Source organism: Monodelphis domestica, chromosome 3 (genome assembly GCF_027887165.1).
Source record: "Monodelphis domestica isolate mMonDom1 chromosome 3, mMonDom1.pri, whole genome shotgun sequence".
NCBI classification, from domain to species: domain Eukaryota; kingdom Metazoa; phylum Chordata; class Mammalia; order Didelphimorphia; family Didelphidae; genus Monodelphis; species Monodelphis domestica.
In genome coordinates, this window is record NC_077229.1 from 42,725,390 (window position 1) to 42,744,761 (window position 19,372).

The 19,372-nt window shown below is 40.7% G+C and overlaps 1 protein-coding gene across 4 annotated transcripts in view; it reads left to right on the top strand.

Moving 5' to 3' along the window:
- The window catches only part of TMEM116 (transmembrane protein 116), a 66,463-nt gene that overhangs the window by 34,666 nt on the left and 12,425 nt on the right, over nt 1-19,372 (top strand). For all 4 annotated transcript variants that reach the window (XM_007490038.3, XM_056821732.1, XM_056821733.1 and 1 more), the window contains 4 exons: nt 6,599-6,703; nt 10,901-10,944; nt 11,681-11,764; nt 14,927-15,065. In XM_007490038.3, the coding sequence (XP_007490100.1) occupies nt 6,599-6,703; nt 10,901-10,944; nt 11,681-11,764; nt 14,927-15,065 (372 nt within the window). The remainder of the gene's footprint in view (nt 1-6,598; nt 6,704-10,900; nt 10,945-11,680; nt 11,765-14,926; nt 15,066-19,372) is intronic.

The window sequence follows — 19,372 nt, forward strand, 5'->3', positions numbered from 1 at the left end:
TTAGCATTTAAGTGTAAACTATTTGTCAGGCACTGTGCTAAGCACTGAGGATACAAAGAAAAAAAAGCCCTTAAACAAAAAATAAAATCTAATTCCTGCCCTCAAGAATCTCCCAGACTAATGGGGAGACAATAGATATGTACAGGTAATGTATGCACAGGATAAATTGGAGATAATCTCAGAGGGAAGACTCAACTTAAAGAGGGCAAACAAAGACTTTAAAAAACTTTAAACCCTTACCTTCTGTCTTAAAATCCATACTAAGTATCCATCTTAAGGCAGAAGAGCAGTAAGAGCTAGGTATCTGGGGTTAAGTGACTTACCCAGAGTCACACAGGTGGGAAGTGTCTGAGGTCAGATTTGAAACCAGGTCCTCCAGGCCTGGCTCTCAATCCACTGAGCCACTTAGTAGCCCCTAAGTTTTGGTATCTTCTTCAATCATTTCAGTTATGTCTCACTCTCTGTGACCCCATTTGGGGTTTTCTTGGCAAAGATACTGGACTAGTTGGCCATTTCCTTCTCCAGTTCATTTGACAGATGAGGAAACTGAGGCAAACAGGGTGAAGTGACTTGCCCGAGGTTACACAGCTAATCAGGCTAGATTTGAACTCAAGATGAGTCTTCCTGCCTCTGACACAGTACTTTATCCACCTGGCTGTCTTGAGAAAGACTTCTTGAAGAAGGTGAACCTTTAGCTGGAATTTGAAGAAAGCCAAGGAAACCAGAAGAGAGAAAAAAGAAGGGAGAGAATTCTGGCAATAGGCTAATGAAAATGCTTCAAGCCCAGAAATGGGGTGGCTTATGTGCAGGGCAGCAAGGAGTCCAGAATCACTGGATTGCAGAGCACAGGGACAGCTAAGAGGAGAGTATCAAAAGGTGCAAGAGGAGAGGGCGGGCTATGAAAGGCTTTAAAAACCAAACAGGAGGGGCAGGGAGGGAGCCCAGGGGCTAGTGTGAGAAGGGGTCAGAGGCAAGAGATGTTGTAGGGCTAGAAATGAAAGATTTGACAATTGATTGGACACATGAGGGAAGGAAGAGCAAAGAATCCAGGATGTTGTGATTATGAACCTGGGGATATAGTGGTGCCTTTGACAGACATAGAGAAGTTTGGAAGAGGGGGAGAATTCAGGGGAAAGAACATGGATTCAGTTTTTTAGATCTGTTGATATCTCGGACACAGCTAGTTTGAAATGCTCAATGAGCAGTTAATTCATCATCTGGAACTGAAATCACTTGAGGGAAAGACTGGGCCTGGATACAAAGACTAATGGTCATCTGCATAGGGGCAGCTGGGCAGCACAGTGGAAAGAGCTCCAGGTCTGAAGTTGTGGGGAGCTAGGTTCAAATCTGACCTCCAACACTTCCTAGATGTGTGACCCTGGGCAAGTCACTTAACCCCAGATGCCTAGCCTTTACTCCTCTTTGTACTTAGTATCAATTAAGACAGAAAGTAAGAGTTTACAAAGAAAAAAAAAGTTATCTACATGGGGGCAGCTAGGTATCACAATGGTTAGAGTGCTAAGCCTAGAAATGGCAGGACCTGGGTTCAAATCTGGCCTGAGACACTTCCTAGCTGTGTGGCCCTGGGCAAGTCACTTAATCCTAGTTGCTTAGCCCTTACTCCTTTTCTCTCTTAGTCTATCAATTCTAAGACAGAAGGGAAGTATTTAAAAACAGAAAAGAAAAGTTAGAAAGGGACAGGATCAGGTACATGTAGAACAGTTGGCCTTAGACACCTCTTTGTCAATGACAAGATGAAACGACAAGAGAGTAGGAACCAAAGTCAAGGGGTTTCAAGATAAAGAGAATGGGGGAAAAGGGAGATGGAGGAGTAGCTTAACCTCCATGTCCCCAAGCTGTAAAATGAGGGGATTGGGGGGCAACTGGGTATCTCAGTAGATTGAGAGCCAGTCCTAGAGATGGGAGGTCCTAGGTTCAAATCTGGCCTCAGACACTTCCCAGCTGTGTGACCCTGGGCAAGTCACTTGACCCCCATTGCCTAGCCCTTACCAACTCTTCTGCCTTGGAGCCAGTACACAGTATTGACTCCAAGATGGAAGGTAAGGGTTTAAAAAAAAAAAAAGAGGGGATTGGACTAGGTGATACTTAAGGCCCCTTCTAGCTCTAGATCTATGATCCCGTGGTATGGAGCAATGCCACTGGGCCTCGATTTCCCTATCTGTAAAATGAACAGAATAAAAGCATCTGCCTCACAGAGTTACTGAGAGGATCACGTGAAATCATATGTGTAAAATCCTAGAGAATACTAGCTATTTTTCTTGTTACTAAAGGAACTTCGGAGTCATTCAGTCCAATCTTTGACACATGAAGAAACGGAGGACTAGGAAGTGTAGTAACTGGTTCAAGGTCTCACATCTATTGAGTGGTAGAGCTCGGTTGAAGCCTGGGGCTCTTTCCATGACACCAAACTACCTCCTTTGAGTAGACAAAGGAAGGAGCCAGCCAAGTCAACTTGTTATTGACTTTCCTGGAGGTCACAAAAGGAATAACTTCTTATCTTCCATTTGAGCACCAAAAATTCATATTTCTGGTTTCACGAGTACAAGATGAGAGAGGCCACAGTTATTCTGAAAAAGGGCCGGGGTGTTCAGTGAGTATACTATAGGATCACTGTGAGAGAACAGTGTGATATGGCAGCTAATGCTGTCTTGCCTGCATTAATATATAGAGGGAGAGTCCCTCTGCTGGGTGGTACAGTGGTTAAGAGAACCAGGTCTAGGGGCAGCTGGGTAGCTCAGTGGATTGAAAGCTAGACCTAGAGATGGGAGGTCCTAGGTTCAAATCTAGCTTCAGACACTTTCCAGCTGTGTGACCCTGGGCAAGTCACTTAACCCCCATTGCCTGGCCCTTACCACTCTTCTGCCTTGGAGCCAATACACAGTATTGACTCTAAGATAGAAGGCAAGGTTTAAAAAAAAAATTTAAAAGACCTGGGTTCAAGTCTGGCCTCTGATACTTCCTAGCTATATGAAGCCTAGCCCTTTCTGCTCTTCTGCCTTGGAACTGATACTCAATATTGATTTTAAGACAGAAGGCAAAGGTTTAGAAAAAAATGAGAAAAGCTTATAGCCCGGCCTTCCATGGCCGCTCTAACACTAACTACTCTTTCCCCCGACTTCTTTACCAATTTTCTGACTCCAGGGCCCACGTTCTTTCCACTGTATCCCAATAAAACAACCCCCTGGTCATTCCCTGACAAGGAGTTCATTTGGGAGCTAGCCACTGGGACTCACTTTATTGGTTTCTATCCTATTATCTGGGAACCTGGGTTTTCCTCAAGGTTATCTGCCGCTGTGAGCTCAGCTGACTGACTGACAAGCTAGTGGGTAACAATAATGGTGACAATATAGCATAATAAAGAAAGAGGGATCTGAGTCAGAGACCTCAGTTTGCTTCTCACCTTTACCACTTGTAATTACTTTAGATAAGTAATTTTACCTCTACAGCCTCAGTTTCCACATCTGTAAAGTGAGGAGATTGAACTGGATGGCTTCTGAGGTCCCTTTCAGTTCTGCCAGCGTGCCTTTAGACAAATCGCTTAACCTCCATAGGCCTCAATTTCCTCATCTGTAAAATGAGGGGTTTGGACTAGATGGCCCCAAAGGCCCTTTCCAGTTCTAAAACTATGATTCTATCATGCCTACATGACATCTGGACTGGAAAGCTCTGCGAGGACCATCTGGCTCTGAGAGAATCAATCCGATTAATCCTCTTAGCCATTGCTATTCTTGGAGTCACTGATGGTGGTGGCTCTGCATAGATCAAAGTCTTTTGTACCCTCAAGCAAGACTGTGGGGCCCCAAGCCTTATAGAACTTGATCCAGCCTCTAGAATTATCATTGAACTAGAAATCCTGGGTTCTGGGGGAATGTTGCCCTGAAGAGAAAAGGGAATAGGTCAGAGAGGAATCTGGCTTTTGGCCCCTAAAAACCTCATTGTTTTTTGTTTTGCTTTCTAAAATAAAATTTTTTCAGTTACATATAGAAATACTTCTTTATAGAAACATTTTTTGACAATTGTTTTCCGACATTATAGAATTAAGATTTTCTTCTTTTTTTTCCCCCACCCCTACCCAAGGTGGTAAATGGTTTGATATAAGGTTATGTCAGTGCTTTAATGCAATGCATATTTCCATATCACTCATGCCATGACAGAGGTCACATATCACACATAAAGTAAAAAGCTCATGAAGGAAATAAATTGGAAGATGGCATGCTTTTAGGGGCATCTAGGTGTCTTAGTAGATTGAGAGCTCTGCCTAGAGATGGACAATTCTAGGTTCAAATTTGGCCTCAGACACTTTCTAGCTGTGTGACCCTGTGCCTAGCCCTTACCACTCTTCTGCCTTGCAACCAATATATAGTATTGATTCTAAGACAGAAGGTTAAGGGTTAAAAAAAGGGTGACATACTTTGATCTGCAATCAGACTCCAACAGTTCCTTCTTTGGCTGTGAATAGCATTCCTAAAAACCTCACTGTGAACAAACATGGGATTTTTCCTTGAGGAGCTGGGCTAAGGTGGAATGAGGTAGGGCATGGAGAAATACCAATGCTCTCTTTCCCAAGGTAGGCCCTCTGTTGAGTCAAAGCTATTTACTTTGAGATTGGCTGAAGTGTATGCAGCCATCCTTTCTTTTCATCACTTTGCAAAGTGCTTTATGTATATTATTACATCATTTGAGCTTCTGTGTCCTGGGAAGAAGTGCCTATAGAAGTTAGGACTGTACCTAAGATTTCATTGGTATGGAGCTCTCAAATGAAGAGCCTTTCTTTACTAATATAGGTAATAATTTCTGCAACTTATAGGTTAAGTGACTTTTTTAAGGGCATGCAGCTTTCCAAGGTGTTACTGTTATCCTCCTTTTTCAGATTAGGAAACTGTCTGAGAGAGATGAAATGACTTAGGGAAACAAAATGGTGTGGTAGATAGAGCCCTATTTGTATTCATTAGAACTGGGTTCAGATCCAAACTGATGTGAAAACTGAGGCAGATAGAGGTTAAATGACTTGCCCAAGATCCCACAATTACTAAGTTAGTAAGTGTCTGAGGCTGGATTTGTACTTAGGTGTTCTTGACTCCAATCCTGACACTCCATCCTCTCTGCCACCTAAATGCCCTCTGTGGAAATTATAGAGAAAGGGAATTTTGTTCAACACTAGGAAGAACTTTCTAATCATTTGAGTGATCCAACAAAGGTATTCCATTCAACTCAATAAACATTTATTATGCTACTGTTGTGAGCAGAGTGTAGTAAACAATGTGTTCAGCATGAAATCAAGAAGACCTGGGTTTATATCCCACCTCTGACACTAGCTGACTGACCACTGGAAAATCTTTTAACCACCATGTTTCTTAGCTACTAGTTTTAGATGGATCACCATTCACATTGGTGGAGTGAGTTTCCACATAGGAAGTTCCACATACTAACAACATTGCAGATCCTTCATGTAAATACATGCATGTTCAAGGCACTGTGCTAGGCTATGGAATAAGCTTTGTAGGGAGCAGTGAACCCTGCTACAAATATATAAGCAGAACTCGGATGACCACTTATCTAGGTTACTATCTATGACAGGAGGATTTGTGCATTAGATGGGGCGTTAGGTAGGGTAACTTCAGAAATGCCTTTTAATGCCAAAGGCTTATTTTTTGTAAAAATATTTTATTTTACTAATGTATTAATGTAATATTCCAAAGGATTTTTGTTATCTATACAGTTTGCTATATATATCCAGAGATGTGCTGGAGCCAGCTCCAGTCAGATGGTAAGAGCCAATTTTTTTCATTTTCAGCATGAGCCTTCATACTTTGGCTGTTGAAAAAGGCTGCAAACCAAAAATTGATTTTTTTTCCCCTTTGCTGGTTGTCTAGACTTAAAAAAAGTGATGGAGAAAATGTTAATGGTTCAAATTAAAGTTAAAGTTCATTATGTGATACATGTAAAACCCAGTGTGTTGGCTTCATCATGCAACCATGGAAAAATATTCTAACTTAATTAAATAAAAAATGAAAAAAAAATAAAATCATAAACTAAAAAAAATTACATTGTGAGGACAGCTAAATGGCTTAGTAAATACAGAGTCAGGTCCAGAGGTGGGAGGTCCTGGTTCAAATCTGGTTTTAGATACTTCCTAGATATGTGGTCCTGGGCAAGTCACTTAACCCCATTTACTTAGCTCTTGCTATTCACTTAGAATTGATATTACAAGAGAAGGTAAGGGGTTAAAAATAAAAAGCACATTGTGGGTTTTTTTTTTTCTGGTGAGCTAGTTAAAATTTAAACGTCGCACCCCTGAAAACAGCTCTAAACTCTTTGGAGGGGTAGTGCTAATAGTATGATTATGCATCAACAGATATTAGTGACCTCAAAGTCAGCACAAGAGGCTATAGCTGGGCTCTGGTCAGGTTTGGCTTGTTCTGAGTGGCAAACAAGTCATTACATTTGCCCTGGTTTTGAGATGCACTCCTGATCGGTGAGCCAGGAGGTGGTTAGTGTTGTCAGGAAGACATTGGGAGGCCAAGGGAATAAATGGGTGAGAGGACAAATGTGACTGACTAGCTGATTTTCATCCTAGATATTCTACATCTCATCCTTTTTCTACACTGTCAACTACACGTGGCACCTTTACATGGACCTGAAGGTGAAATACAACCAGAATGTATACAGGGCCTCCACAGTGGTGAGTGTGGCTTAGTGAACACAATCAAGGAGAGTCTATCCACTTCACCCCAATTGCCTACCCCTTACCGCTTCATTTCGCAAGCTGACCTGCAGACTATGAAGCCAAGGGTTCCTCCTGACTGGGTATGGTGATTTAGGCAAAATAATGATGAATGGGAGACAGCTTTCATATTCAACCCACAGCACAGGGTTTCATAAACTGCTCTGCCTTTGTCAGAGGCTTGGCTTTATTTTATACCCTCATGATCACACATCTACTTGGCACACAGTTTCATTCTTAATATACATGTTTCCATGGAACCTAGCATAGATGCAAAGCCTAAGGAGATAGTCAACGAAGCATTGTTGCTAAGTGCAGGGTCAGAGGGTAGAATCAACATGACCCAGATATAGGTTGGGGAATTCAGAGCACAGATTTGCCAGAAGTTTTTATGCCTCGAAAAGAGGATCCTATCTAAGTGGTTATATAAGAATCCTTAGGTTTAATTTTGTAAGTGGGATCTCCTGGTAATATTCTGGGAGGACAGAGTGGGACATCTGTGTTAACCCTGCAAGCATGTTGCTCTTATCTATTTTTCCTGGGGCTAAGTAAGAATAATAATCACAGCAATTCCAACAATAAAGGGATGTTCATAAGGAAAGTCACTTAGGGAGGGTTTCAGTGAATGTTTCCATCCTTCCTGGGGGCTGCTTTGCAGTCCTCAGTTTCCACGTGGACCATGTCAAACAGCATGGTCTTTGATGGCTCCTGGCAGCTTCATATCAATTCTAACACAAAAAGTAAAGGCTTAAAAAAATAAATAAATAGAATCTCTTATAGTCTCTGATCTACAAGTCCATGAAAAAAAATGATGTCTTTGGACCCTTGCCAAAGAATATCAGCTTCTCCTTTTGGCGTGGGTGCATTGGATAGGATTTAATTAAAGGAGAACTTTGCTCCTTGGCTTCCCAGAGTTCCCTTTCTGTTTCCTTGGCTTTGGGAAAACAAATTTCACAGTGGACTAAAGCTGGTGGAAATAAAATAAATTGAGAATCTGCTTTCCAGAAAAGTTATTTTGAACATAGGGAACTTAGGAGGCCTTAGAGAAGGGACCTTCCCCAAGTCCTTGGGTTAAGGAGGAGCAACTGTCCTCTGGGGATTTGATTTCCTACCATCACCATGGTCTGGAAGGCAGGCATTGAAAGGGACTGGGATTTATTCTGCGCTGAGTGTCAAAGGATGAAGGGGATTTAACCTTTGGTCAATCCTAGCCATACGATGGATGTTTAACCTGAAGAAGACTTGGTGGATGGAGCCAGAAGAGCTGACTTCAAGTATTTTGAAGGGTCATCCAGTAGATGAAGAAAGAGACTTGGTCAGCTTGGGCCTGAAGGCATATCCAGAAGCTATGAATAGAATTTTTTTTTTAACTCTTACCATGTATCCTAGTATTAATTCTAAGACAAAAGAGCACCAAGGGCTAAACAATTGGGGTTAAGTGACTTAACCAGGATCATACACCTTGGAAGTGCCTACGGTCAGATTTGAACCCAAATCCTTCTGACTCCAGGCCCAACACTCTATCACAGTGCCATCTAGCTGCCCCTAAATGAAATTTTGCAGAGGCATATTAAGTTTGGATGTTAGGAGAAGCTTTCCAACAATTAGGACTGTATTCATTTGGGATGGGCTGCCTTGAGAGGTGGTGGGCTCCTCCTCCTTGGGGGGCTTTCAAGCACAGTGGGAAAGACCACTTGTCAGACAGATTTTAAAGTGGATTCTTGTTCATTATTGGCCTTTACATGACAATCACCATTTCGATCTGGAGGGATGATGAAGTCAGAGGTACCTTCCATTGGGAGAAAGCTGCTGAGGAGAAGTTCAGAATCAGGACAGAAGCTAAAGGAGGGAGATTTAAGGCTGGTTCTCCCTCCAGTATCCTGTGCTGCCCTTGACATTTATTTTGTATATATTCTGCATACTCTGTATATATCATATATGTACATTCAGTCAAAAATCATTTATTAAATGCCTATGATGTGCCAGACACTGATAAGCCGTGGGCATACAAATAGAGGCAAAAGCTCCCATCCTCATGGAGGATTATAATCTGAAGGGGAGAGATGACAGACAAAGAAGCTATAAATAATTAAGATAAACAGGAAATCATTAATAGAGAGAAGGTACTAGAATTAAGAGGGATTGGGAAAGATTTCCTATAGAAGGCAGGGTTTTAGCTGAGACTTGAAAGAAGCCAGAAGGCATGGATGATAGTCTGAAAAAATACCAAGAGATGGGACAGCTAGGTGGCTTAGTGGATAGAGGGCCAGTCCTAGAGATTTGAGGTCCTGGGTTCAAATGTGGCCTCAGATACTTCCAAGCTGTGTGACCCTGGGCAAGTCACTTGACCCCAAAGGCCTAGTCCTTATCACTCTTTTGTCTTGGAACCCCGATATTTAGTATTGATTATAAGACTCAAGATAAGGATTTTTAAAAGAAAAGGAAAAACAAAATCAGAGACAGAGTATCTTATTCAAGGAATAGTAAAGAGGCTAGTGTCATTGGACAGAAGAGTATATGGTGGGGAATAAGATGTAAGAAGCCTCGAAATGCAGGGAGCAGCAAGTTGGGAAGGGCTTTAAAGACCCAACAGAATGTTATCTCCTTGTGTAGAACGTAAGCCTCAGGAAGGCAGGTCCTGTCAGGCACTGGGGACATAATAACATTTTTTGTTTTTATGTCTCCAATACATAACAGGTTGAAAAATACTGATTGATCGACTTCTCCTATGGATCCCTAGTGCCTTGCACACTGGCCTGTCCATAATAAATGCTTAATAATAACATAATGCTAATAAATGTCTGTTGAACTTAACTGAAAGGCAGGGGTACTTAATCACTGAAGCCAGTCTCCTTCCTGGGACTTGGGTGTTTTAAAAAAATTGTACTTTCACCCCTTTTTTTTTCTTTATAGACTCCATAGCATGATTCTGATTAATGTCCTTTTTATTCTCTACTTAAAGAGTTTTTTTCATCCCCTGGGTGAGGAAGTAATATGGGTTCTGGGTTTTCCTTTTTTTAATAATTTAATATCTTGTTTTTTCCTAATTACATGTAAAAACATGATGGTCTAGATCTTAACAGAAACAATCAATCAACTGGTTAATTAGTAAGGACTTAACTATTAATTAATTAATTAATATGCCTATTATGTGCTAAATGCTTTGGCCAGGTATAAGGAATTTTTGTTTTGCCTAAAACTCTTACTTTCTGTCCCATTAAATAAGACAAAAAGGCAGGGGGTAGGCAAATGGGGTTAAGTTACTGGCCCAGTCACACCGCTAGGAAGTGACTGAAGCTAAATTTCATCCAGGTCTTCCTGACTCTGGGCCTGACACTCAATCCATGAGGCCACCCAACAGCCCCACATTACCCCTGTTTAAAGCAATATTCCATTCAACGAAATTCTAGTTATTTTGAGGAGTTTACAGTGTCTTGTTTTTCTACATTTAGAGTGGTGGCATGTGAGAGACAGCCCGCCGTAGCGATTGGAGTCAGTTTTAGAGTCAGGAAGAACTGAGTTCAAGTCCTATCTCTGACACATATTAGATATGTGATCCTGGGCAAGTCACTTAACTCTCAGCATCCCAGGCAACTCTTGAAAGCTCTAAATGGGGGATTTGTTACTTATGTTCTTTGGTAGGGGGATTCTTCATTTGAAGTTTCTTAAACTGTGAAAATTTCAGAAAAAAACCCAAACTCCCAAATCCTCCCTCATCTCTTAAAAGAATTCTGTCAATTGGGGCAGCTGGGTAGCTCAGTGGATTGAGAGCCAGGCCTAGAGATGGGAGGTCCTGGGTTCAAATCTAGCCTCAGACTTCTCAGCTGTGTGACCCTGGGCAAGTCACTTGACCCCCACTGCCTAGCCCTTACCACTCTTCTGCCTTGGAGCCAATACACAGTATTGACTCCAAGATGGAAGGTGAGGGTTTAAAAAAAAAAGAATTCTGTCAATTATCTTTAATTATAACCCCCTAAAAGGCAAGGCTTGTTGTATCTGTCTCCTTAATCTCTCATTGCCTCAGCATTGCATTGTCAGCGAGGCACTGATCTGTATTGGCAAGAGGGAATCTGGTTGGTGTTCACCATCTTAGGATCCTTCCCATTATGCAGCAGCCTAGTCCTAGGACACTGATTGCATCTGTCATTCTCGCAGGACTGCACCTCCAGAATTGGATGGATAACTGTTGTTTTGTCCAGGTGAGACTCCGCCTCTCCTTCCTCTCTTTTTGAATTCTCCGGATGCTTGGGTCAAGATACAAAGAAACAGTAGCATCTCTCAGGGATTGACTGAACAAATGATGGTATTCAAATGTAATGCACTATTTCAGTGCTGGAAGAAATAATGAATATGGGATGCTATTGCACCATAAAAAACAATGAGCAGATTACTTTTTTAAAGAAACTTGGAAAGAGCGGAATGAAACAAGTAGAACCAAGAGAATATTACATACAGATATAGATTTAATATATTTTTTATTAATTAATTAATAATAATATATTAATAATAATATAAATAATAATTTGAAAACGAACTAGTGAATGTCCAGAGAACGATCTGAGAAGTGGAGATATGAAAGATATGCTCTCTATATTTTGTGGAGTGATGCCTTCTCTGGTGTGGGGAGGGGAGGGGGCTGAGTAAAAACAAACTAATTTTAAAAAACCACACACAAAAAAGGAATAGTAAATATGGTGAATTCCTAGAAGCATCCGAAGAGTTATAGAAACTGATTCAAAGTGAAATAAGCAGAAACAGGAAGATAAAATCCACAGTAATGATAATGTTCTTGGAGAATTATGATAGAGAGAGAAAAGCATCCACCTTCTCTGAGAGACGTGTGTATATGCCTGTGATGTGTGCCTGCTCTTGGGGTAGAGTTTGGAGGGAGAGGAAGATCTTCATCACCAGAAAATGTGTCTTCTCTTTTCCTAGTCTCATCCCTTTGCTGCTGATGGTACCTGTATTCTGCCTGGGCAATACTAGTGAATGTTTCCATAATTTCAGCCAGAGTCATAGGTATGTGAAACTCAAATCTATTCATTCTGTTCTATTTTCTTTTCTTTTCCCAGATCAGAGCCATTCTCTTACAGTCTTATTTCATTTTATTCCCCTTCATGGACTCTCTTTTCTAATTAAATTGACTCCCTACAGTATAGTATAGACTGGAGTTCACTTCTCTGTCTCAAGGAAATCTCTAGCTTCCTCAAAAGACATGGCATCAAACTTTTTCCTGATCCTATACCCTTCGGTTACTAATATACTCTACTTCCTTAAAAAACAACAACAAACTCTTACCTCCCATCTTAGAATCAATTTTGTGTATTGTTTACAAAGCAGAAGAGTACTGAGGGCTAGGCAATGAGGGTTAAGTGACTTACCCAGGGTCATACAGCTAGGAAACATCTGAGATCAGTTTTGAACCTAAGACCTGAACCACCCAGCTGCCCCAATGCTTCTTACCTTTTTTTTTTTTACCATCTTGGAGTCAATACTGTGTATTGGCTCCAAGGCAGAAGAGTGGTAAGGGCTAGGCAATAGGGGTTAAGTGACTTGCCCAGGGTCACATAGCTGGGAAGTATCTGATGCCAGATTTGAACCCAGGACCTCCCGTCTCTAGGCCTGACTCTCAATTCCCTGAGCCACCCAGCTGCCCCCATGCTCCTTAACTTTTGAAATTACTTTGTATTATTTTCTTTACACGTTGAATTTGTTTGGTTGTGTACATTTTGTATCTCCCTGGCAAGATGTAAGTCCCTTCAGGGCAGGGGACTGGTTCATTGTTGACTTTGTAGTCTAGCACAAAGCAGATACTTAATAAATGCTTGTTGAATAACTGATTGCCTTTATTCCCAGTGCCCAGGACCGTTCCTGGCACATAGTAGCTACTTAGTAAATATCAATTTATTGGTTGTTGGTTCTTTGGTGATGGCCACGGAGAATGATGGCTATGGAAGATCATGGCTAGAGAAGAGGCTGACTCAGTCATAATTATTATTTTTTTCTTCTTTTTAAAATTAATTTAGACTATTTTTCCATGGTAACGATTCATGTTTTTTCCCTCCCCTCCTCCCTCCCCCCTTCTGGAGCTGACAAGCAATTCCACTCTGTTTTTACATGTATCTCAATAATAATTATTAATAATGATAACAACTGAAAGACAGTATGGGGGGGCAGCTTGGTTGCTCAGTGGTTAGAGGGCCAGGCTTGAAGATACTCAGTATCGATTCAAAGACAGAAGGTAAGAAATTTTTTTTTTTTAAGAGAGAGAAAGGGGGGCAGCTAGGTAGCTCAGTGGATTTGAGAGCTGGATCTGGAGATGGGAGGTCCTGGGTTCAAATCTGGCCTCAGACACTTCCTAACTGTGTGACCCTATGTAAGAGTTAACATTTGGGGAAATGGAGGCAGGTAGAAATTCGTTTCTCTCTGCAAGGAGTATTATATTTTTAGAGGTTTATTAAAGATTAAGAACTTAAGGGGGCAGCTGGGTGGCTCAGTGGATTGAGAGCCAAGCCTAGAGATGGGAGGTCCTAGGTTCAAATCTAGCCTCAGATACGTCCCAGCTGTGTGACCCTGGGCAAGTCACTTGACCCCCATTGCCTAGCCCTTACCACTCTTCTGCCTTGGAGCCAATACACAGTATTGACTCCAAGACAGAAGGTAAGGGTTTAAAAAAAAAAAGATTAAGAACTTAAGAATATACACGTAAGAAAGGCTTGTGCTAGGTAGGCTGAGAGGCCCAATTCAATTTCACTTACATCATGAGAGACTCATCTGCCGGGCAGTGGAAGTAGAAAAGAGACCCTCAGTATGCAGAGAACTCCTTTAAATAATAATTTGTGTTCTCACCCAGGTGAGAATTCAGTGCGATTACAAAGCATTCTGGGAAGTGAGCAAGGACTTCTGGGGACTGGAGTCCTGGATTCAAGTCTCCATTTTTACACCTAGGCAAGTCACTTGACCCCCATTTCCTAGTCCTTCCCACTCTTCTGTCTTAGAACCAATATGCAATGTTGATTCCAAGACAGAAGGTAAGGGTTAAAAAAAATAAAAATAAATAAAAGAGAACGAAAGAAAGATAGTCAGTATGGCATAGTGGAGAGAGTGTGGACACCTTGAAGCCAGGAAATCCTAGTGTGGTGTCCTGCCTCTGGGACACAGTGGACTATGCGAATCACTTAGTGCCATGACTGAAGGCAGGAGATACCAACCTAGACTGGCAGAGGAAGTTGCCTCACCTGGGAATTTTCTTTTTACCGTGTAGTTTCTGTATCAGAGCTATATAGATATGGAAATGTTCCAACCAACATCTTTAGGGAGACTGGATTTCTACCTCCCTGGGGAGGAAGCCAGCTGTGGTTGGTACTCATTTCTTCCACTTCCTCACTCAACTGTGGTCAGTAAGGGTATAAGGTTGGAATTGTTTCTATTACACATCAGGTATTTGAAAGTCTATGGGGATGGTCATTTTTTTTTGAAGGGAAAGATAAATAAATAAAATGAATAAAAGTCATTTTCCCTGGAAATATGTTCCTCCCCAGACCTGGAGATGAACTAGATTTAATCTTGACCAGCTTAGCTTCCTCTCTAGCCAGAAATAGATTATACCAAAGAATTACTTGGACTGGGCAGATATCAAAGTCATCTGTAAATCAGTCGTTGGGGACACCAAACAGATTTGGTTAGGTGATGGGATACTCAAGAGTGAGGGATCTCTAGAATCCCAAAGAGAGAGGAAACGGCAGTGCCAACAAAGAGAAAATGGCCTCACCTGATACATCTGATCTCCGCATAGCTAATGTGTACCTAGTAATAAGTTCTGCCAAGTACCTTATGAGATGGTATCTCATTTGATTTTCATTTATCAGCCCTTTGAGCTCCTATTATTGCTCTTTCAAGACAATGTATATACATTGTCTTGATATATATATATATCTATACAAATATATATTTGTATTTGTGTGTTTGTGTGTGTAAATGCATGTTTGTATGTTTTCATGTGCATTTGTGTGTAGGTGTGTTGGTAGTGAGGAGTTGGGTTAGTAGTGACCAGAGGCCACCAAAGCATCCTGGACATTCAGATGGATCTCAAAGTGCTTTGAGTCAGCCAATGGCATCCTTCTGCTCCCAGGACCAACATTGCTCTGCACCCTCTGATTCCCATTCCTTCATGATTCCTAGGTGTCTCCTGATGCATTCACCACCCCCAGCAATGGCTGAACTCCTGCCCTCTGCCAGTACTTCAGTCTGCAGGATTCTCTACTTTTACGGGCTCATCGTCTTCCTGGCTAGCTTCCTGTTCAGCCTGCTTGCTATTCTGGTACAGTGCCAGCTTGCTTTCTGGGGTTCAATGTTTAGCAATACAGGGCTGGGTTGGGCTTCTCGTCAGGGTCTAAAACAGCTTGCGCAGGACAGGTTCTTCCCAGAAGGGTGTAGTTCAGTAATGTTTCAGTCATGTTGGACTCTATTTTCTTGGCAAAGATCCTGGAGATTAATCTACTCCCAAGAGAATATCATTCTGATCTCAGCAATGCAGAGGTGAAAAATAGCTCAGGTCTCAAGGCAGAATGGCATTGGGGATAGAGCCCTGGACCTGTATTTAGGCAGATCTGGGTTCAAATATAGCTTTTTTTTTTTTAATACTTGCAACCTCAATTCATAATTTATTGAAAAAATGAGGACTTTTTTTTTTTGAGAGCCATACAGTGGTCTCTCTCTGAGGGTCCAAAGTCTACTCTGTCCAGGTATGGCGATTTCGGTCAAATAATGGGGTGAGAAGCACTACATGTTCAGTCCCACATGTATAGGTGTCACATAGTGTTCTGCCATGGCATGGAGGTTCATTTATTATATAAGTTAGTGAGTACATAGTTCTTTGGCACACAATCAATTTTCTACATACATGATCTTCTACATTTAATTGGATATCTCACACATTAATAAATCATTTAATCAACAATCTTGTGGCGTTACTACAACAAAGGATTCTGTGATCATTTACCATGTTACTATAACAGAAACTTTGTGATGAAGATGAATGACATGGATAGGGTAGTTTGTAGGTTAGTACACCCTGACCTTCTGGGAGGATCATTGTGCTTTTGGCCAGCTTTCACAACCAATCACAATTACTTAGGAGATGAATAACAAAACATTTTATATCTAAGTACAGGGTTAGAAGGTAACTTACAGCAGATCAGATTTGGAGTTTTCCTCAATTTACAAGTTCTATTTTTCTTGTGTTACTTTAAAGCACCTGGCAATGTTGCCTGGTTTCTGTCCACCAAAAAATTCATCGGAGTGTGTTAACCACAAGGAAAGGCTTGTTACAGTGCTCAAGCATTTGGGAAGTGTTGGGTGTGGGGCCTTGGAGCATATCTTTACTTGAGAGAGAAAGGAAGGGTGATGGGCAATGATCTTTAGCTTTTAATTCTGTGAATGTAATCTTTTTAGGGTAGTAATCTAGGGGGATTAAAGTGGGATATACGTGTGTTAACCCCATAAGTATTTGCTCTCATATTATTTCTCCTGTATTGGGGAGAGAACAATAATCATAACAAGTCCATTAGTAAGGGAAGTTGGAGAGAGAGAGAGAGTCACAGAGGGGGATCAGTAGGGGCCTCATTTTTCAGGGGGCTGCAAGGCAGCCCCCATCTCCCAAACTGTGACTTTGTCAGCCAGTGGGGATTTGTTGGCTTCCGCATTTTGTCATGTATTTGGCTCTTTTCCGTTTCTCAGCCCTCAAAACCCTGTGACATAATACATTTTTCTTTTTTCCTTTATCCCAGTGTCTGATGAAGATGGATCCAAGGCCAATCCCACTATACATACCCTCCATCTCACCCTTCCCTCATTATCATCAAACCCTCCACAATCTTCAGTCTCTTAGTATATTGATTTCCCAGTTGACTCCAAACTCTCTCATTTCTACCCCACCCTTAAAAAAAAAAATCCCTGAACTTCTCCGGACACTACTATCCCTCCAAATTATCATTCTACATTTTTCCTCCCTTTTACTGTCAAACTCCTAGAAAACTTACTCATACTTGTTGCCCTCACTTCTTGGCCTCCTTCTGTGTCTTCTAAGCTCACAGCATTCTGGCTTCTGATCTTATTATTCAACTGTGTAGCTATTCTTTACCCAACTGTTTTCTGAAGTGAAACTGTTCTCTCCCAAATGACCAATTATCTATTAATGATCTATTAATTACTCTATTGTAATGACTTTTTCTTATTCATTCTCCTTGACCTCTCTTCAATTATCTTGCTCATTATTTCTTATAGCTCAATAGTTTTCCATCACCTTTATGAACCATAAATTTTTCAGCCATTTCTCAATCGATGGACATCCCAATAATTTCCAATGCTTTGCCACCATAAAAAAGAGCAGCTGCTAATATTTTTGTAAGTCCTTTCCCTTTTTTTATGATCTCTTTGGGATATAGACCTACTAGTGGTATTACAGGATCAAAGATTATGCAGTTTTATAGCCCTTTAGACAGAGTTCCAAATTGTCCTCCAGAATGATTGGATTAGTTCACATCTCCACCAATAATGCATTAGTGTCCCAATTTTGCTATAGCCCCTCCAACATTTATCACTTTTCTTTACTGTCATATTGGCCAATCTAATAAGTGTGAGGTGGTACCTTAGCATTGTTTTAATTTTCATTTTTCTTAACAAGAGTGATTTAGAACATTTTTTCATCTGATTATTGATAGCTCTGATTTCTTCATCTGAAAACTACTTATTTATATTCTTTGACCATTTGTCAATTGGAGAATGACTTGTATTCTTATAAATTTGACTTAGCTCTCTCTCTATTTGAGAATGAGACCTTTATCAGAGAAATTTGCTATAAAAATGTTTTCCTCAGTTTGTAGTTTCCCTTCTAATCTTGTTTACATTGGTTTTATTTGTACAAAATGTTTTAAATTTAATATAGCCGAAATTATTCATTTTAAATCTTATAATATTCTCTTTCTCTTGTTTGGTCAAAAATTCTTCCCTTTTTCATAGATCTGCCAGATAAACTATTATATATTCTGTGGATTTGCTTATAGTATTACCATTTTTGTCTAAATCATATACCTATTTTGACCAAATAGGGTATTAGATATTGGTCTATATCTAGTTTCTGCCATACTCTTTTCCAGTTTTCCCAGAAGCTTTTGTCAAATAGTGAGTTCTTATCCACAAAGCTGGGGTCTTTGGGTTTCATAAATCCAAAACACTAAATTGCTAAGGTCATTTACCCCTGCATATTGTATATCTAATCTATTCCATTAATCCACCATTCTATTTCTTAGTCAGTACCAGATTGTTTTGATGATTACTGCTTTGTAGTACAATCTGAAATCTAGTACTGCTAGGCCATATTCCTTCTGTTATATTTATGGTTGGATCTAAATATTAAATTGGTGGTCACCAGGGATTTAATTTCTAAATCCAAAAATGAATTACTTAAGTTAAATGGAATTTATGATAGTTTATTTTATAATAAAGGGAAGATATTAAGGAAGAGAGAAAAGGGGGGAGGGGAGAGAGAGAGAGAGAGAGAGAGAGAGAGAGAGACAGAGAGAGAGAGAGACAGAGAGAGAGACAGAGAGAGAGACAGAGAGAGAGAGGGAGGGAGGGGGAGAGGGAGAGGGAGAGGGAGAGGGAGAGGGAGAGGGAGAGGGAGAGAGAGAGAGCACGAGAGCTTCCTCTGAACCAGTTAGAAATTCTCAGGCACCAGTGAGGGGAAAGGAGTCTCAAGATGCTGGGCCTTTCTCAGAGGTTCACACCTCCAGAAAGGGCAAGGAAAGAAGTCAGCCTTGCCACTCACCACAGTGACCATCTAAAAGGAAAGAAGTCTGAGGTCTCCTATACAAGCTCCTCAGTTCCACAGTCCAGTTCCACAGCCAAGTGTCTTCACTCCAAGTCTGAGTGTCTGTCTTCCCTCCAGATCAGAGTGACTGTCTTCACTCCAACTCCAAGTGACTGAATTTGATCTCTTTGTGATTCTGTTTCCACTATTTAAAGACCTTTTTCTCTTGTGTCACTTCCCCTAAATTTTACGTCTACCAATCACAGCAGATGTTTCTCTCCAGGACCTCCCACTCTTTCACATGTGGGTCATAGACCTCCCACTCAATGTATGAAGTGGGTGTTCACACCTTTGGTTAGTTCACACCTTTTTGTGGTTAAAATGGGTAGATCCACTTTAAGTACTGGATCAACACTTTGGTGATTAAGATATAAAAATAGACAGGGGATTACAATTTAATCTTCACAATAAAGGAAGAACTAAGTACCTTCATTGTTACAATCAGCAGAGAACCAAATCCAATCTTCACACTTCACATTTTAAAATTGATTTCTTTGATATTCTTGACCTTTTATTCTGACAGATGATTTTTGTTATTGTTTTTTTCTACTTCTATAAAGTAGTTTTTTGGTAGTTTGATATGGTACTGAACAAGTAAATTAATTTAGGTAGGATTATCACTTTTATTATATTAACTCAGCCTAACCACAAGTGATTAATATTTTTCCAATTGTTTATATCTGACTTTATTCATATGAAAAGTGTTTTGAAATTGTGTTCTTATAATCTTGTGTTTGTCTTGCCAATTCCCAGACATT